General features: G+C 39.1%; 1 protein-coding gene and 1 long non-coding RNA gene across 5 annotated transcripts in view; one reads left to right on the forward strand and one right to left on the reverse strand.

Moving 5' to 3' along the window:
• LMO4 (LIM domain only 4) overlaps positions 1-21179 on the forward strand; it is a 28245-nt gene that overhangs the window by 3210 nt on the left and 3856 nt on the right. The window contains exons 3-5 of one of the 3 annotated variants that reach the window (XM_021526677.2): positions 6553-6649; positions 7004-7159; positions 11284-12037. In XM_021526677.2, coding sequence (XP_021382352.1) covers positions 6553-6649; positions 7004-7159; positions 11284-11292 — 262 coding nt within the window. In that variant the 3' untranslated portion in view covers positions 11293-12037. Of the gene's footprint in view, positions 1-6552; positions 6650-7003; positions 8631-11283; positions 12038-21179 lie in introns of those variants that run through there. The other 2 variants (XM_077785433.1, XM_021526668.2) reach the window with 2 other exon arrangements.
• LOC110468626 (uncharacterized) overlaps positions 14767-21179 on the reverse strand; it is a 386804-nt gene continuing 380391 nt past the window's right edge. For both annotated transcript variants that reach the window (XR_004148613.2, XR_004148612.2), the window contains 3 exons: positions 20666-20935; positions 18566-18790; positions 14767-15894 (listed from right to left, as the gene is read on the reverse strand). This is a non-coding gene — a long non-coding RNA (uncharacterized LOC110468626). The remainder of the gene's footprint in view (positions 15895-18565; positions 18791-20665; positions 20936-21179) is intronic.

Raw genomic sequence — 21179 nt, forward strand, 5'->3', positions numbered from 1 at the left:
GAACGACGACTGTAACTTTAAAGTGGTTTGTCAGCACAAAACAAGTCCTAACTAAAAATAAACAGCAATCAGAGAGGCTAAATTAATCTGCTTTGTTGTAGTGTTGAAGGAGAAGTGTGCATATCTGAACAGTAAATGTTAAAATCGTAGGGCTTAAATAAGGCTGTGGCAGAGGTGCTAAATAATGAAATGCCTGCCTTTAGTATCTGATTAATTATGATATTTACATAAGCACCTTTAAACTCCTTTGAGTGGAAACAGAATGACTCATTCTCTGTTCTCCTTGTGAAAGAGCTGATTAACCATCAGTTGGAGGGCCATGGATTCTACTTAGAGCAAAAAAAACCAGTGGTATGATGTTTGTCTCAGCATTGTTACAGAGAAGCTTTGAACTGATATTTCTCTTAACTTCCAGTGTAGACAATACAGGAGATAGCAAAGGAGGTATATGCTCTTGCCCTTTATTTCTTATCTCTTCCTCTTTTGAAGCTCTTTGCTTTAAAAGCCATAGATTTGGGTAGGGGGAACTAAGCCTCACTAATCTCACATCTGTTGGGGTACAGTAAGATTATGCAGAGTATCCCTTCCAACAAGTTTCCAATATAATTAATAGAATTCATGAGGTCAGGTGCCCGTACGATCTTTTCAGGTGAACTCAAGCTACTTAAACTCATTAATTTAAAAGGAGGCATTTTGAAGGATTACACATTTAATTTGAGTAAATGGTTTGATAGACTGATGCACATGAATGCTTCAAGGAGGTGTTCTGTTTCAACATTCAGTAATTAAAAAAAACAACAAAAAAGCCCCATACCTTCTCAGCATCACAGAAAAGCTTAGTTAAAACAAATTGTGTTCTGTTTAAATGCTTCTGGCTCCTCATTAATAGTAAATGTCAAGAGTTAACCCAGGCTTTCCCTTCTTTCTGATGGCCAAGATGCTCCACTTTTTTTCATTTCTGAAGAAAAAAAAAACCCTACCAAAAGCAGCCATCAAATGTTAGAAGTTTGGTTATGTTGTAAAACTCTGGTTTGATGAGATGCAGATTGTGCACAGGGACGTCCTAGTTAAGAAGATGGAGTTAAGATTTGGTTACTCTGATAGTGCAGTCTCTGACCTGGTACGTGGCGGTGGCTTCATGTAGTTCAGTACGTTAAGTGGGTCCTCTGCTACGTCCAAGGAATTGAAGCCTTAGCTTTGCTAGTTTCAGAGGTATTTTTAGAGAGAAATGGTAAAAAAGTCAGCACACTGTGGGTGCACAATGGTGCTTTTTGGTCATCATCCTAAGCAGCAAGCCTAAGTCTGGCAGAATAATAATTAAATAGAGCAGAACAGTGTTAGGGAAAGAGTCTTGTTTGAAGTGGGAAAATTGACACTACTGTTAAGATGCATTGAATAGTACAGATTCATCACTCGACCAACACCATCAAACAAACCCTCATGTCTGATTGCTACTAATTAAAAAGAGAAGATGCGTCCACTGTGTCCCAGAGGCAAGTTCAGGCAAGCTTATCGCAGTCCTCTGGTTTTGTGTTGCCAAAAATTAATACTCGTTTATTTTAATGTAGGCAATTATGAATAGGATGCTTTTATCAGATGAGGTGTTTGAATTGATCTCCTTGTCCGGTCGCCTGACTTCTCTTTACATCTCTGTAATTTGACTTGCAAAAATAACTCTGACAGATGCTTGCTGAAACTTGAACCGGACACTGTACACTCAAGGTGGGGTAGGATGGCCTGGCGCTGCCCGGGCTGAGTTAACTTGGAGCTTTCCTGCTGGAAATGGACTTTGCAGGCTACCTCGTGGGTCACGCTGGCACGCGCTAAGCCCTCGCCCTTGTAGCATCGAAATGGTGACATTTGGTTGTGAGGCAATGCCAGTCTGACAGCGAGTCTCTCCGGTTCCTCTCTACCATCCTTCTCCCCTCTTGGTTTTCCGGCGGGCTTTTGTGGTGGCGCGTTCTCTTCCCCAGGCAAGAGCCACGGGCACAGTTCTCGGCCGGAGATGCGGGGCCCGCTGGACACCACTGGCAAAACGGGAGAGAGGATTGATTGGCCCGGCAGGCGCCAGGCGAAAGGGACTCGACTCCTTCGGGCCGAGACCACAGGGCCATTTATTAATCAGCTTTTTAGCTGTCTCAGGCTGTATGTGGGGTTTTTTGTTGTTTAAACAACACAACGCTCCCCTTTCCCTCCCTCTCCCCCCACCAAATCCCGAAAACAAATTGGCCGTAGAGCTCCAGCTGCAGCTTTCATTGAAGGCCAAGGTTCCTGGGAAAAGAGGGAGGTGAAAACCCCGGTCCGTTCTCCTCCCTCCCCACGGCGAGCAGCGCGCTCAGGGAGAGGAGCGGAGCGCAGCCCTCCCAACCTTGAGATGCCAGATAAAGCAGCAGCGTGGCAGCGAATCCGCACAATTAAAAGCTTTAATTAGTGTCTCCTCCATTTTCTCTTAGTTCTGATGGGTTTTATCTAATGAGATCTGGTCGCTGGCTTAGATCTGCTCGGAATGACGTGTCCGAAATGAATGAGAGCCGCGTCGCAAACAAAACATTTAATTAACAAAATTGGCCTCTAAGAGAGAGCAGGGAGTGGTGGGGAAGGGGGAGAGGGGAAGACAGCCCGGGCGCCTTTTAGAAGGGCAGCGCCCGGCGCCCCTCCCGGGGCCGCTCCGCTCCGCGCAGCGGGGGCGCAGCCCCGGGGCGGGGGCGGCCGGAGCCGCAGTGAGGCCGCTCCGGGGAGGGGGCCGCCGGGCAGCCAGTTCATTTCCCTGGTAATCAGCGGCAAGCTGCTATATTCAGGGAATGCTGTCCCTTTAATTGAACAGGCTAGGTAATTAAATGGCACTTTTCCAATAGGACGTGCTAGGTAAATCTAATAGTTGGTTATTTAATATCACTTTGAAGTCTGCCCACTCAAGCACAATGACAGCACAGGAGCATGTGAACTATTAGCTAGGAAAAAAAAAAAAAAACAGGATCTCAAAAATTAATTAAATCGCATGCAATTTAGGGGGAACGTTTATCTTGATTTGTCATAACAGAATTAATTCAAGGCCTCCAATTCACTTGGGGGCAGATCTGTTACTCTGAATTAACCAAGCGTAATTTGGCTGGTTTTTTTTTTTCCCTTTTTTTTCTTCCTCTTCTCTAATGCAGCACTTGCCATTATGCACAGCCCCCCTTTTAAGTATCAATAGCTTCTGGTGCTTTTAAGGTGCTTGGTCTCTAGTTATTCTGAAGTACCTTTAATGGACTTGGCTTCAGGCATAATTTCTGTGTTTCCTTTCTTTGTTACATTTAATATAGCTGGTGCAGAATTTAGATTAAGTGTGGGGAATGTACAAAAACACTGATTCTTTCTGGATCAGTAGGTCTGGATGTGCATTTCTCTTTGCTACGGCTTGGATATATGTATGTGGACACAAATGTACACCATGTCATGCAAGAATCAGAGTGCTTAAATCTATCTCCACGATTTTGAAAGCAGTGGAACCTTACTTTGTTAGTACAAGTTGCTAGAGATGTGTTTCTGCTGATTCTGAATTTTGAGCAGCAAGATGGGGAAACTGGGTTGAGAAGATTGCTTGCTCCTTTCATTCCCACTCTCCTACAGAAAGTTCTGAAAAAAACCCCATCGGCAAAAAAAAAAAACAAAAAAAACTAGTAGCATTTGGGGGTGTGTGGAATGCTGCGTTGGAACCACACAGTAGTTAATTTAAGGTGGCTCAGTAAAATGCTGCTAAGTGTAGAAGAGCTGCCTCGTCCGTAAAGGGAACCTCTTGATGTTTGTGATTGATTGCATTGCCCAAATGTTGAAATATTAATGACCTTCTTGGACTGAGGACCCAAAGAGGAAACTGAAACCAATTCTGTCATCACAATTAAAGAGTCCCCTGGCTTTAATTAGCCTGACCTGGGGTATCTCTACCCATTGCTGCAGTTAAAGAGAAAAGAGCCCATTAAAGTCCAGTCTGAGACCGATAGCTACTTAATTGAGCACCTAAAGCCTCAAGCCTTTTAAATCAAATACTGTCCTGGACAGTCCCCCTGGTTAGATAATTAGCTCTCCAGCTTCCCAGAAACCATGCAAAACAACTTTTTCAGTAAAGAATAGTTAATGTGGAAGACTTCCTTTGCTGGTAAGGAGAAATAACATTTTTTTTTTAAAAGATAAAACTTCTTCCTATTAATGGCATTACAGAACAAAACCATTCATAACAGTAGAGATGGAAAAATAAGTTTAATTTTCTTGGTAAATAATAATAAGCAGCAGAAAGGCATTCTGAGTTTGTAAGTAATTTTTAGGAATTTTAACAGAAGATTCAGTTGAAGTGGCTTTCCAAAGTAGAGTTGTTCTGGGAGCACGCCTGGGGAAAACTTAAGATGTGTGGAAAGCCTCGGGATTAGTTTGACTCCAATTATTAGAATTCACAGACATTCAAGGTGTGGGACCACTCTAGTTCAGAGAGAATAGTATAACGAATGCTTAATGAAGACAAGTAGTGCAATGAGATCAGCATTCTCAAAGCTGTGTTTTTAGTTGGGTGGTGCAGTTGTACAGGGGGCAGAGGGGGCTTGTGAGAGACAGCTCATCACGTTCAGATTCTCCTGGACAGCTGATGTAATCTGTCCATCTTTACCCTTCTAAGCAGCAATGCCCTTGCTGCCATCTTCTTACTCTGGATTGTTGGATCGTTGCTCTAGAAGTGTAGCAGTGCCTTTCTGCCTCCTCTCACCGTCCTTCCCGTGCACCATCTCTTGTGCCAACATCATTCCTAGTAATGATGAAGGAAGAAAAGTGCATATTGCAATGCTTTGAAGTAACCTCGGTATATCATGTACCTATTCTGAACTGGTCCTGGTTTGGAAGATGCCCTAATAATGGACCTTTAGTTTGCAGTTTAGTCCCTTTGGCGGGGAGGTCTTGACGATGTATTAGTTCAGCTTTCCCTTTGTAACCGCTGTGATTCTGCAAGAACGTGTCAATGTGTCGTGGATCTCAGACTAATTAGTTTTGAAATGGAGTTTTGATTGAACTCTTCAAATCGATGCTGCTGCAAAATTTGTTTCTCAGCTTCCTATTAAAAGCCATCTTAAGGGGCAGTTTTACTACTCTCTCTGTCGTTCAGTCGATACATTTAATAACAACTTACAGGCTATTTTCAATAAAGTGGCGACAGCAAATTAGTAGTTTGAACATGACAAGCCTCCTCTGCGAGCTCAGATTCTGAAAATTCAAAGCAATTATTTTTATACAGAGGCACACTGCAATCATTCAGATTACGGGTATTCTGTTGTAATGTGTGTCCTAGGTTGACATGAACAGAATTTTATGACTTTATTTGGACAGGAAGGAGATGCAAATATTAATATTTATTATGACACCAATACGCTAATTTGTAAATCCTATTGCTGTGTTTTACATCGTACAGAAAAGTGGGTCTGTGACCCTGCCAGCTAGTTCAATTTCCTTTTTTACTGCAAAATGAATTGTGGTAGTCTTTATAAATATTTGTGTCTATTAGAGACTCGTGCAAAAGCAAATAAAGGTTTTTCTAATTCTAGCTAAGGCAGCCTGTAAAAGTAGAACTCAATAATCATTACTGTATTATATTTTGAATCGATGCATTGTGCCTTTAAATGGATTTGAAGAATTATGTATATATTTTTCTTCACCACTCTTCTGCCTATTCCCCCCTCCCCCCACTGCGTGTGCCCCCCCCCCAATGGCAGATGTTGTGGTCTCATTTGATTGCATAGGAAAACTGCAGTGATACAGCAAACACCCAGAGAGATATGATGACAAATGGGTCCAGATCCCGGTAAATTACTTTCTGCTCAAATCGAAATTTCATTCAGTTTGTTGCTAGCAGAGATGAAGTAATCTAAATTGTGGACTCAGGAGCAGATAGAGGGAAGTTGGAGCAAGCATTTCATTATCAAGAGAGAGAGAAGGTTAGGATGAAAGAGATGAGCAGAGGCAAATCTAAAGTGTTGACACCATGATTGAAAAGGTTAACCCATACACATTATATATCAACCTGGATAGCAGAGAGTTTCTAATGGAAACTCTGCACTGATGGAGGTTTACTGGAGTTTCAATACACTGAGCATGATGTCTTCTTAGATATACAATCAAATCCTCTTAACCCTTTTGATGACTCATATCTCAAGATATGATTAAAGTACAAAAGAGTTCTTCATATAATTTCAAGGACACAATGCATTTAAACTCCAGTCATGAATTGTATCTTTTTTTTTTATGATGAACCCAGTAATCTGATAAAATGTGTGTAGTACAGAATTGTTTGTGTTTCTAGAGGTGTAAGTCAATATTTCTGATTAAATCCTGTGTAACCACATCCAAGGTAAGGTGAAGCTACCAGTTGTTACACAAAAATAAACTTTTTCGTATTATGAAACCTAAACAAGTTGGAAGATGGAGGGGTCAGAAGTCTAAAATAGTTGTGTAATAAACCGTGGCAGTGATGTGCAAAAATGCCTAGAGCCTTCTTGTGTATTAAATTATTCATGATCATCACCTCTGTTTCAGGTTATTTGGAAATAGTGGTGCTTGCAGTGCCTGTGGACAGTCCATTCCTGCTAGTGAGCTGGTCATGAGGGCACAGGGCAATGTCTATCATCTTAAGGTGAGGGGTTTTTCTGTGTACTTTCATTTTTAGCAGCTGATTCGTATTGCCATGCCTCTTTAGTGTAAAACTGCATCTGCTTATGAATGAAATGCAAAATAATAACTAGAAGAAGGAGTATCTATTATAAAGCTTTGCTTAGTGCGTAGCTTTGTTCCCTCGTAATCGGTAAAACTCTGCTTGAGTTATGTACTGCATAGTCCCAACAGGTAAGACTAATGCCATATTTGGAGATACTAGAAACCAAGCAGCTCCATATCTCAGCTGCACTTGCAGTCTCTGAAGTGTAATTTTCAAACCTGCAGCATACTTAATTTGTGCTATAGTTTCATTGCTGTCTCTTTCCTTTCCCAGTGTTTTACATGCTCTACCTGCCGGAATCGCCTGGTCCCCGGAGATCGGTTTCACTACATCAATGGCAGTTTATTTTGTGAACATGATAGACCTACAGCTCTCATCAATGGCCATTTGAATTCACTTCAGAGTAATCCACTACTGCCAGACCAGAAGGTGAATACTCCACAATTACTAATAAGCTTTCTTAGAGCTAAATGAAGATCAATTTCTTTTCATTCTAATAGTGGACATTCCCTGCCCCTGCAAAGAGACCTTTAAGTAGCTGAACTTACCTTAAGTTATTTAGGCACAGGGTTTGGGGAGAAAATAGTAACCTTTTAAATATGACATAGAGGGTGAGTCAGTTTATTTTGGTTTGGGCACGTGCATCTATACAGGTGTTGAACTCCTTATGTACAAAGCAAAATGGAGAGCATGCATTAATACAAACTTCTAAGAAAGAGAAGTATTTTATTTTATAATATTGAAATTAAGGGCTACAAGAGAGCAGGTTCCCGAGGGAGGAAAACTAGGTCCTTTAATATGGAAATAAATGCTTTGTGAAGAGAAAGTTCCTGGACTAAATGTATTTTATTTATATATTAAGATTTTAGTTGAGGAAGCATGCTGGGGTACTCTTTCAGAAGTATTTTCTGGCCTGCTTTGTGTGTCATAACTCAGATTTTAAAACCAAAGTGCTGTTTACGTACTGTTCTGTGACACTAACTTCTCTCTCAACTAGAGATTGTGTAGCTCTGTGGTTGATAGTTTTGGTTTCTAGCTAAATGAGTAAATAATGATTGTACAGATCATAGAGTGAAGAAAAAGAAAAAATTTCGGATCAACAGTTGTCTTGTAACTCTGAAACTAGATAGTTTTAGATGTATTTTAATCTTCTTAATCAGTCCTAAAGCTATGCAAGTGAGTGCATTTTGATAACTGCTGTGCCTAATTTGTAACAATTACTGTCAACCTTGAGTTAAGAGACTGTTCATTCCACCCTGGTCCAGAAAAGAGTGGATGTATGACTCTTGCACATAATTTTATTCACATCATATTTCATACTGATTATGTATTGATGACATTGATTCATTTACTCTTTACAGCGCCACTTGCATGGATATTAAATCTTATTGACCACAGATGAATTTTAATTTCAGATTGGTGATAGATTTTTCCATCAGCTCTGATAGTATATTTGACTTTTTCATCATTAACCCAGGCAATCACACAGCACTGAGTTATTGCAATGAAACAAAAAGTGCACACTTCAGTTGGTAATTCTTTATAGATTTACAATAGGAACTTCATTAATGTCTGTAAGGATCACAAAAAATAACATCTATCTGCAAGTAGGAATTCGGAAGATTAAAATAAAATCTGGGACAAATGCTAGGCTGATCTATTCTGTAGTGTGCAGTGTATTTTGTAGTGCTTTTAGTCAGTGGAGAACTATGTCTGAGAAAATAGAAACTGTTCTTTATTTTACTTTTTTTTTTCTTCTGGTTGTATTGCTACATTTCAATATCTGTGTTTGCTTTTTTTTTTCTGTGCATAAATTTACTGATTAATTTTAAGTATTCTTTCAAGTCTTATACAGTGACTGTAATTACATCAAAATAAAGCATGGACCTTTTTTATTTACTTAATTTGTCAATTGAGGTGATGAGAGAATTGAGTACAAAAATGCTACATAGTTAGGCAGAACAAAGATAATTAAGATTGGAAGAGAATGTGCAGCCTCTTCTCAAGGAAGTACAAATACAGTTAAAGATTCATAGATTTATACTGTTGTGAATTTTAATGAAACAAATCTGTAATATAGACTAGCTAGCAGTGATTCAGTTAAATGAATATTTATAGGTATCCCGTTTCAAAATATAGGTAAAACCATTCATCTTTATACACTGCAGTAAAAGGTTTACCGTTCTGAGAGTGGTTTATCCACTTGTCTTCTATGAATGTAAAGTTTAATGTAACTTCAAATAGGTGTCTAAATTGTCATTTAGTTTTATCAGTTTCTTTCTCTGCCTTAGCAAAACATAAAATTTTTTAGTTGCGATAAAAGCAGCAGACATGATGAAGAGCATAGAACATGGAAAAGAGAAGTAAAACGGGGACTGGGCTTGCAGAGCTCGTGACTGTAGGTACCTGGTGGGAGCTAAATGCAAGAGTGGTGAGAGCAGTTGTTGTTAGCTCCTGTCACTGACTGGTGGTGGCATTGCTGCAGCCAGGGCTGAGGCACATGAGCAGCTCTTGGGGAGAAGTTGAGGGAACACAAGTTTGAGAGGTTTTTTTCTTTATAATACTATATCTCTAGAAATTGTTCTAAGGGAATTGCAGAGCACGATAACAAACAGTTAAAGAGATAAGCTGATAATTCATGTATTTGTCATGTTTCTGGAACAGTGGAAGCTACAGGGGCAGTTGCTAAGAGAGTTATATTTTATAATATATTTTCATATATTTTTTATATTTTATATTTTTTTAATAGTTTTATATTTTGCTTTTTTAACAGTGTAAAGATTTTAACATCAGAGATGTTTTCCCAGAAGCTGCATGCTTTAGGGCCGCTGATTTAAAATATTCTTCCACTGTAACACAGTTGGCTGTAACAGATACTTTTTATTAAACATTACAGATCAATCATTTTCCATGTTATTCTATCATTAGAGATTACAGAGATAGTAGAATATCCACAGGTTTGTTTTTTTTTTTTTTTTATTTAACCAAAGAGATTGAGACACTCCCAGCATTAAAGCACATTTTGTTACGCATATGAAGGTGACAGTGATGAACTTAACTCTTGTTTTACTGCAGTTTACAGGTGACCAGCGCAGGCAGGAAAGGTTGCATGGCCTAATTTGGTTTAAAAACTTGAGGTTTTTTTTAAGGAGACAAAGGCAGGGATGTTTGCCATTCCTGCCTTTTGCCTCCCTGAGGCAATTCACACATGTAAATTATAACTTCCCATCACTTGCCCTGTAGTTTAAAAAACCCTGTTTTCTTTAAACTCGGTACTGCTTGCCTGCCGAGTGCAAACTTAGTTTGTGATGTCCTGTGTGCTATTTCATTTGAAGGGGCTGTATTGTCAAGAATTCTCTCTGCTTTTTTTGTACTGGTAGAATTCCTGTAGTATTTCTTGTTTGCAACAGCATTACCACCTACTGAAAGTGTACGTTTTCCACTGGTTGGCAGTGTTTGTAACAAATGTTTGTCTTCACCTTCTATACTTTTAAATAAAGTACGAGTTACATTACATCTCTTAGAGAAGATCTTAAAAATCTTCTAGTTTACATATCACTCAACAATTCCCTTGTAGTTACATAATTGGTGTTGTCTGTGTCCATAGTAGAAGATATTTGATGCTCATTTATTAAATATGCTTGCTGGCTGCTCCCTAATCTTTGTTCTGGACAGACAAATTACCTTTCTCACACTGAGCTTCGGCTCTGGGGAATTAAACCTCCAAGCTTCTACTACTTTAATTAGCTTGAAAGTGGGGGGTTGCAGTTACTAATAGACCTCAGGCTTTTAGTAACTTAGAGAAAGGGTGAGAAAAGAACTTCCTGGGAAGCACAAAATGTCATTTAAAAGCCATAAAAATCTAATATATATTATTTCATTTTGGTAATTGCAAACAGATTGCATTTGAAGACTATGGATGAGCATTTCTATATAATCCATGAAAGTTTAGATTTTTATTGTTAGACACTTTTAATTATGATAATTCATTAACACCCATATGAAAGCATGTTTGACTTCATATATTAAAATGTTTATGTTACATTAACTAACCAGATCAGGAATTTAAATGGGAGAGGGGGGGAATCCTGAAATATCTATATTTAGCTCTTGTGCAATGCAGCATATTAACCAAAGTTGCCTTGGGAGGATATTGGCTGTACTTCATATTTGCTTTACAGACTGTTTCTTCCAATTACAAGATCATATTACTCGCTTCTTCAAAGGCATGGCATAATGGTTCTTCCCTTTCAAACAGGCCCAGAAAATGCACCTTATTCACTGTATGATTTGTTACCAGAAAGTACGCATTTCTTGTTGTAGTCTTTTTTTCATGTCTGCTTTCTTTAGTAGTGAAACTGTGGAAAATGTTTGCTTTCTGCTATTTAAAGTTGAAACGTTAGCAGTATGAATGGACAGTGTAGAAAGCCTTAAGTCACAGTTAGAAAGTAGTCTAATAAAAAAGAGATTAGTGAATAGGGAAAAACAAAAGCAGTCATGTTGTAGTTTCCTATCTCAAATTTAGCTAAGATACCCATTTTTATTTCTTACAGGTCTGCTAAAAGGTCAGAGTAATGCAGAATGCGTGCCTTCATCTCAAATTTTGTTCATCATAGATGGATCCCATGTCTCCAAGTAGACAAGTCACCTTTGTAGCTAGCATCAATGCCAGCTCCATACCATTGCACCTTCTTTATTCTTGATTGCCCTTCCCACATTTATTGGTGTATTAAAATGACTGAATATGAACATTAAGGACTCCATGAACCTGGGCTAATGGGAGACTGTAGAGAAAATGAAAAAAGATCCACCGGAGGACATCTTGGGGGGGGGGGGGGGAGGGGGTGGGTGGGGAAGATGACTAATGAAGCTAATTAAAAGAAGCATTGAAATCTGCTTTCTACCCTCATTAACAATTAGCAGGGCACTGGCCAGTTTGTACCCTGTGTTTTACCTTAACAACATTCTATTTGCTCTTTGTATATTTAAGTGTTGTAAGGAAATGTGTTTCAATCAAACTGAACATGAGATAAAGATGTGGCTTTTGTGATACTCTATCACAAACACTTTTATTGTATCTCTGTAAAATACAATGTATGTATGCATGTAAGTGTTTTTGTCCTAATGTTGCTACTTCCCATGGCAAAAAAAAAGAAAAAAAAAAATCAGGCTCATAGCAGCTACTGTGTAGAAATTTTCACCTACTTCTAATTTGCTGAATGAAGAAAAATCTTTTATTTGTGATATTTTCAGAGACATTTGCTCTAGTATGGTGTATTTAAATAATAAAAAGTAAAACAAAACAGAGTATGGGTTTTAGAAACTTTGCTTTTTTTAAAAAAATTACATTCAAAACATTCTGCAACTTCATCTTACATAGTCGTTACCTTAATTGTCAATTACCTTTAAAAGTAGATTTTTGGTTTGGATTTTTTCTTTTGTCTTATGCCAAGAAAGACTAGGCTAAATTTCTTGACCATGTTACTTGTGGCAAGGATAACAAGTACTACTTCAAAAAAATTTTTTTTTTCATGGAGAGTCTTAATTCTGGTAATAACAAGTACATGATAATTCCCATTGCAGTGAATTACAGCACACACAGAGGTACTGTGGTCTCTTTCTTTCCAGTTCCTTCTGTTTTTAAGGATGTGCCTGTGTCTCTGAGCATGCAAACATAAGAGGGTATGAATATACCATAAGAGGTCAAAAAAAATAAAAGCCAATGAAAGGTCTGTACCTCATGCTGAGCACTAGAATTGAGTATTCATGAAAAGGAATACAATAGCTATTCTGACCTGAACAACATAAAGTTGTGTTTGCTGGGGTGAGAGACTTTAACTTTTCAACACTGATAATGTTAAGGAAAGAAAAACCTGTTTTCTAGGCTGTTTCTGAGAACTAGCTGATCTCAAAATATGGTCTGTTTTCTGAAAGCAAACAAACAAAAAACGCCTCTCCACAAAGCAACAGAGCCACTTCTAAGCTTACAAAGGGAACAGCTTCATTTTGCATATTTTTCCCATCAGCTTCCCATCAGTGGTAGATCTGTGCAGAACACTTTTGAGAAAAAAATTACATGTTTTTAGCAACAATAGTAACGTGTCTGTCCATGTATGCCCTCAGTCAGGAACCTGCAAGCAACGAATCTGCCTTTGCTGATTCCTTGCTGATTGCCTTTGCCAAAGCAAATCAGTATTAAGAAATAATCTACTGTTATAGGAAGCTAATACATTCATAACACACCATTATTTTATTTAATTCTGTTTTTTGGGAGCTGTTCACTGTTCAGTTGCTTGGTCACGGAGTGAGCTTGACTTATTTTTGTTGTGATGCCAGTAACACAAAAAGCTGATTTATAGACTTACCTGTCTAAACATCCAACAGCAGATACTTTTGTTTCAGATTCTACTTCATGATGTCTAGTATATTGGAGGGCTGCTGAATTTTTTCTTTTACCATGCCAGTGCTTGAGGAAGCCCAGTTTCAGAGAAAAGAAAACATAGCAACATACAGTATCAGACAATAAAGACAAAAATCTACTTGCGTAACATATAAAGCACAATATAAATGGCTGACACTATGTATCACTTTTAATTAAATGCACTTTGTGGGTATTTTAAATAAGTTTCTAAGCTTTTTGATCTGGCATTAGTCTTCAGAGTCCTACAAATTGTGCTGCTTCAGTATCTTTGAAAAGACACTTGAAGTCATATGAATATAGAATTCAAGTATTAGCGAGACTGTAGACATCTTTTTATATTCTTTCAGTATAAGCACTCAAGGTACAGTGTTTAAATTTAACATGTACAGATTTTTGGTTGTCCAATATAACCTAGAAGTGCTAAGAAGATGGCTAATAACTTCTAGTAAGAAATGTAGTATAGCATTTAGTCATGTAGAGGTTGAAGTTCATTAACAGCTTTAAATAAACTATTATATGACTCATTTGTAAAGCACAGCTACCTATTTAATAGCTTGCTTTAAAAGCATTTCTTAAGTTGCAGACCTATAAGATTACAAATGTCACTCATGTTAGCATAATCCACATGCAAGTGATGAAGCCTTTGCTTTGATGTGCTAAATTGCAGGAGGACTAATGGAGCTATGAATATACAATAGAACATATTTAAGTAGTATTCTTGCTTTAGGTAAAACACTTTCTTGAAACCAGAGGCATTTCACACAATGAAACAGGCTGTAATGGGGATGGTAGGTGTGGGCAGAAGGCTACTGGAAACACTTAGTTTTGTCCTTATGTGAAAAATCACTTTTTTTTTAAGGAGCTCTGTAAAGAAAAACACATACTTGTTCACCATTTATCACATGTATTTGCTGAACTGAGGCTGAAATACAACTTCTGCATTTAGTGCTGCTGAAAAGTCAAATAATCATTCAGTAAGAGCTTCGCTTTCAAAAATGAATGCTGTTAAAAAAACAATCAAAGGAAATATTACTAATATGAAATCATCCTCATGAACCTGGATAAAATGTTCTGTCTATACTGCATCTAAACATCTCAATCATATAAATTGTCACTCTTATTAATGAAACAATTTTGTAAAAAGATTGCCCTCTAAATGGGTTTAATGTTTTTACCTATCCAGCTGTCTAGTTATGAGATTTACGCATCCTGGCAGGCAGTGGGACATTAAGCCTTTCCAAACCAAATTTTGTTTGCAACAAGATACTGTCTTTTCAGTCCTACATGATTTATCTTTAAATATTTTAACAGGTTATGCAGTATCTTATGAAATATAAAATGAGAATGTCTTAACAAAATGAAGCCTATGAAATTAAGTCACATCTTCAGAATATTAACCACACTGAGTTTGTCTCCCTTTTTCCCTGTTAGTTAACACCAATAAAATTTGCATCACCTAACATTAGGGTAAATACTAAAAAACCCCAAAACTCACACAGTAGCAGAGTGTGCCTTGCTATCAAGGCAGTGGAGTCACTGATTCTGGAGGTATTTAAGGAAAGACTGGACATGGCACTGAGTGCCACAGTCTGGTTGACATGATGGTGTTCAGTTTAACTCTATGATCTTGGAGGTCTTTTCCAACCTGATTCTGTGATTTCAAAAGATCGTTTCAATTTAAATCTTTTCTCAAAGTATTTTGCTGGTAGTTGTATGTGAAGTGTGCAGCTTTTTGCAAGTATCTATTCTGAACAGCTCTATTACAATAAAAAACCAAATTGAGATTAGGAAATTTATGTATATACTTTTTTTTCAGGTATTACATTTAATTAGTGTGAAATTGTGTTCTGGGTTTGATGGCACTGCCTGAGACTCCTGGACATGCAGTACCAGATAACCCTCCTTGCTGCTTGTTGCTGTTACTACCAGGTGTATGCCTATTGTCAGTCCACCTAAACCACAGACAAGCTTATTGCAATTAAATAGCAATTTGTTTCTATGAAACTGCAATTAAAGTATTACTGATCAGCCATTTTAGATTGGCAGTGCTGTGACTGCATGTTAAACAGAGGAGCTCTCGATTCCTTGCTGCAGTTGGAGAGGTGAGTAACCATGAGGTGTAACATGCCCACCTCTGTCCCTTGTCAAGCTGGAAGTATGAGTCCTTGGTGAAGGGCTCTGATCTCATCACCAACATGCTGAGAGCGATGACAAGTCAGGGCTCATCTCTGTAAGTTGAACTTGCAGCTTACAGGACCTGAAGTTATTGCTGTTTCTGTTCCTGTAGAAGCAGAGATGTGTACACTTCCTACGGGGATGTTTTCAGCTCCAGATTGATTCTGTTGAGAATGGACAGCAAGTTGTGGGCCCCGAGCCAATAGCGTTCTGCAGGTCCTGACTTGTTAGAGCTGTGTAAACAGGACTACTATAGCTCCTTAATCATAACTAATAAAAGACTAGAAGAAAGCAATCAATTACCTTACAGGTTTGGTTTGTTTTGTTTGTTTTTTTTTTTTAATAAAAAGCAGAAGTTTATCTGACACAGTGATTATTTTCACACTCATACAAGGGATGAAAGATTAAAGCAATCTGATGGGCTTACCTGTGTACACCTGGGGTTTGCTGGCAACTATATGTTTGTGATATTCTGGGGAAACCACAGTGCTCCTGCCCCTAGGCCCTGCAGAACTCACCAGCCTGGAGTCCCTGACCAAGCTTGTACCATTCCTGGTTGACTTGAAATCTGAAATGTAAATTTTTGGTGCAAATTAAAAACTTGCTTGTAAGAACTCAGAGAGGAATTCACTTTGTAGTGGTAATTTTGTTTTTTAATTATCACCATATTATAACAAAATCTGCGACACGTTAACTTTAGTTCCTGCATTTTTGTATAGTGGAGGCTGTAGACATCCTGGTTCCTGTGCCAGAGGGGATGACATCACACCTGTGGCATGCATGAGATAAGCATTGCTTCATTTAGGCACCAGTTCTTGTCTCTGAGAGGTGTTCCTTGTGGGGGTGAAGGCTGGGGTCCTGCAGTGTGTCCCATGGGGTGGGTGATTGCTGCTGGGGACACTGCTGCAGGTTTGCTGGTCATGTGGCACATGGATAACAAATGCCACCTGAGCAGCTCTTGGCTCCTGGCAAATGGCAGCTAAAATGCCTGTGTTTAAGCCTAAGTGAGAATGGCCCAGCTGACAGTAATTCATTCACCCTGGTAGAGTGGTCTTATGTCTGAGCCCAAGGCCTGAACAGAGCCCTGTTTACTGCAGACAGACGCTACTGTGTTGAGGATTTTTTTTTTTTTCCTTCCTCTGTGGGTATTTTTTAATGAGTTCTGTTGTTGTGTTTCTTTTCACAGTAGTTCTAGCATTAGGCTCACAGAAATGTGTGCAGGAGGCTGCATAGTTCAGAGGGGGAGGCAATAGGACATAAGGGGGTAGTTGGGGGTGGCTCAGCAGAGGCTGTCTTTACCCCACTCACCTGTAGCTTGTCCACTGCAGGCTCCTGAAGAAGGGCAGTATTGAGGAAGGCTCTGAGGGGGCTCAGGCCCCTGAGGTCCTGAAGAGGGCCTCGGCTTTCAAACAGCAGAGCATGCACCCCAGGAAAGGCAGAAAATTTTAATAGGTGCTAACTTTCAGCAAATGTAAGATGAAAAGTTCTTTCATATTCACTGTCATACTGGAGACCTTGTAGACAATTTTGCTATTTTGTTTCTGTGTGTAATATTGCTCTTACACTTTTGTGATCATTTTATCTTCTTAAATCAGTTCTCTGCTACATTATTCACCTGAGCCTACAAATGCTAAAGCTTGAAAATTGCTTTTTTTTTTTAAATTATCAAAATGTTTTAAAAAGAGAATGTTTTGCTTTTTAGAATTGCTTTTATTTGCTGCTATGTATATACCTTTAGAAAACCAAAATCAAAACAAAACCCCTCAACAATATTCTTAAAACAGTCCTAGAAACTGCAGCATTAAGGCCAAAGTTAGGCTAAGACATGCCTGCCCCAAAATAATTGTTTTTGAGCAAGTATAGTGGAGAGAAAATGAAACTTTTGAAAAAGGTTGTTCTTCCTGGTTGGGTGTTGGCCCCAGTGAAGCTGCCCATGAGGAGGGCACTGTGCTGCCAAGCACAGTGAGATGGGCAGCACGAAAGGAACCCCCACAGACAGAGCTGCCCTGCCACCTTTCCCAGCTCTGGCGAGGGGTCCCCTCTGCTGCCCATCATGTCCTTTGCTCCTAGTGGTGGCTGCTGAACAAGCCAAAGCTCTCCCTGTGTAGTCAGATTCCTCTGCAGCTAAACCAGATGATGTTTCTTTCTCACATTGTTGGAATATGCTGTTAATTACATTTTGAAATATCCATATACTTTTCCTCTTAGGGGATCTTATGAGCAAGGTTCTCGCTAACAACTTCTGTGGTTCACCATAACTTCTCAGAATAATCACTGCTTCCATTGAACCTATGCCAGTTGTTTTGTTAGAGAGAACGGGGCCTATATTAATTCTCGAAAGGCAAGAGATTGCCCTGTGATTTGGGGAAATCTTGATTGCTTACAGTATGAATAAATGAACAAGGCAGATATTAACTTTACACCTGACTTCAATTTCTTTGAGCAGTGAAGAAGTGTCCAGTAGGAGGGTAAAAATCCAGCTAAAACTCACCAGCCAGCCATTAATAGGCTAACTTTATTGTTCTGTAAAACCTTTAGTTGCTTGTAGAAAACAAAGGGGCAACGAATGCAGTATTTGTCTTTTATTCTTAGAAAAAAACGTTAAGATCAAACGGCCCCTAAAAGACTAAGCTGATATGCATCCCACTTACATATTTTTGGATATCGTCTGATATTCATTCTACTGATGTATTTGATAGGTAATTATATCAGCCATAGCAAGATGCTGATACCAAACAGTGGAAGACTTCATGTTTTGCCATAAAGCTTATACCCCTTGTTACTGAACTCTCATTGCACTTGAGATCTGCAGCAATCATTTGAAAGTGTAGTTGGTATTTTTGTGCTTATGCCACATTTAAAAATTATTATTCTTGCTTCATCAGTTAGTCTTTTTAGCTGACTTGAAAAAAAAAGCATATTGCAAATGAGCTACTATTCTTATTTGTTGTTTTAAGAAGGGTAAGCACTGAAGTATTCAAATGGAACAGATTATACCTTTAATTACATCCAAACAGGATGCTGAGCTGATTTTTCTATTTTCCGTTTAATTGCTATAGTTCAAAAAGATATTGCAAATTTGTAGATGAATTATTTAAGCATAGCCTTCTGGCCTCTGTGTTTATGGGAGAGACCAAACAGGGGGGAGAAAAAGAAAACAGAATTTAAAGGAGAAAATTACCACTTCCTTCTTTAAGAAAAAAGCTTGAATAAAACATCTTGGGGGAAGATTTTTTTACCTGAAGAGATATTTTATGCTTTGTGGGAGCATCTTGGTTCTCCATGGGGTTTGTTTATATCCCACCAACCACAGTGGGTGCCTGACTCCTGAGGGCCCCCCTGTCTCATGCCATGGGTACAAAAGTGCTGTTTCTTCTCCAACCTGCTCCTTGGTGACTGTGCTGCTTCACAGATGTGATCCCAAACAGCCATCCTTTGCATGGATGTGCTTGATCTCTGTTCTCCTATGTACAAGATGAGAATAATGAAAGCAAGCACAATTCATCAGTTCTTAGACTAAATATATTTCCATTTTGTTTGCATGTGCATGTGTATATATCATTTACCATATATATTTTAAATATGTACAACGACATTACAGCCAGTGATAAATCCTACTCACTTACTGTATGTGTTATTTGCTGCAACATTAAACTCAGTAAGAATTTTATATGTAACTTGTACCAAAACTAAATATATTGTGAAATTGATGCACAGCTGTAAACAAGTACATCACTCCCTGCTTCAACACAGTCAAAGGTGGCAGCTTGTGTGGCAATTCTTTTGTAAACAGCTGTACACATTCCAAAGAATAAGCCAGTAAATTACATTTTTAACGATGTTTTTAGAAAATAATATTCCTGGGGGGGTGGGGGAACCCCCAACCTATAAACAAACAAGAAAAGTAAACCTAAAACTTGTACTGTATAAAGAAATGCTGTCAGTGAAAAACTGTACTCTGCTGCGCACAGGCCTTTTGCTCCCCCCATCTTATTTTTTTTCTTGTGCTGAACTTGCCTGCATAAAGTACTTTTTTATAGCTCTACTGTGTATTCAAAGAAAGTTGACACTGGCACAATCTATTCAAGTTTTTTGGTGGATTATCTTATTTCATTATTTTCAATACTGCTAAGTATGTGCTACCCACTCAGAGAGCTGATGTGGTGCATAGCAAAGCTCAAGATGTCCTCTTAAATACACAAAGCTTATGCAAGGCCGTGACACAAGTAGATTTTAAACACCAGCAGTGTTGGCAGCTTTGAAGGGCTGATACGAGACAGCCTTGCTGACACGTCACAGGTTACAGGGAGAGATTCAGGAAGAAACTGAACTAACCAGAGTAAGACTAGGACACAACTTTTATTGATGGAGTTCAGGGGAAAGAGACACCGGGGGCAGCTGTATTAATCCCATAATAACTTGAAATATAATCAGTACATTGCTGCAGGGATGGCTAGGAAGGCAGGGAGGTGGAGGTGTCAGGGTTTAAGTTCACAGGCATTCCCAGTTCATTAAAAAGTGAATCAATCAGAAAAACAGGCTGGCTTTTCAAAGGGCTGGCACTTGTGAGCGGGCTTCGGACGTGTGGAGGAACACAGATGGTGAGCCCAGCCTCATGCAGGGGCTGCTGGAGCTCACCAGCCATTCATTTGAGGAGATGGCTGTGTTCTACCCTGCTCAAACCAGTAAAATGTGTTATAATGTGCTAGGGGAGATTCTGGCTGCATTCTGAGAACTTAAAAGCTAGGCAGTGTTGGTGCTGTGGGCCATGTTAAGGTGATGCTGATAGATGTTTATAAAGGGAAAAAAGTTTTGCTTTATTATTTCTGGAGTTGTGGTTTAACCAGCAGGCAAATGAGCAGAAGGAGTCTGCCTACAGGACCCCTCTTTGTAGGCAGCTGGTATAGTAATTAGCTCATTACTATTAATTTTTGCCATCCCTGGACTGACTTTTTTCTTTTTTTTTTTTTTAAAGTGGAATCTATATATCTGGATCTGGCATTTCCTACATCCTTTTGATGAAGCTGGTGCATGTACACAGACCAGAGAACATCCTTGGAGAATGAGCCTGCTCACACCCACAGGCACTCAAAGGTTTAGGACAGAATGCCCTATATTTAAATAGGACTCATGACTTTTTAATTACTGCACAGTGCAACAGGGCTCAGTGAGAACACATGGTTGTCCAAACTGGTGTGCTGTGATTGCTCACCACTGGTATGGGAGTGCATTTAATACAGTGGCCTGTTGCTCACCTGAGACTCAACACCCACCACAGGCACAGGTAGGAACACTGACAGACAGACAGACAGACAGACAGACAGTATTTCCATAGGAACCTTAGCCCTGTGTGGGGAAGATGGTATGAAAAGAGCTGTGTCCTATGGATGAGTGATGCAGGCTGAAGAACATCCATTTTAGAAGGCAGCAATGTCAGTGGGACCTGATGGCTCCTTAGAGGGAAGCACATCTCTCTGTAGACATCTTTGCTGGAATGTGAGTCCTGTATCTTCCTTCATATCTGCCCTCTTGCATGGATCTTGCCATGCTTGCAATGGGCCAGGGACTGCTCTCAAGTTAATTAATAGTTCCACTGATTGCTGGAGGAGCTGTGGAGAAGGGCAAAGACATGCTTGTCAGTGTTATAGGTAAGAGAGACAGGCTCCTTTTTTGACATTTCTTCTAAATCATTTTTGCCTTCTAAGATGTTTATAACAGCATGAACAACACAACAGACCTATTATTCAGCAAATATTCACAGCAAATAATTGGCAAGTGGACATTTTAACCTCACCTGCCCAGCTTCACTGTGTATTACTTTGGGCTAGCAAAAGACTTCTTTGGATATGATTA

This window comes from Lonchura striata, chromosome 9 (genome assembly GCF_046129695.1).
Source record: "Lonchura striata isolate bLonStr1 chromosome 9, bLonStr1.mat, whole genome shotgun sequence".
In the NCBI taxonomy this organism is placed as follows: Eukaryota; Metazoa; Chordata; class Aves; order Passeriformes; family Estrildidae; genus Lonchura; species Lonchura striata.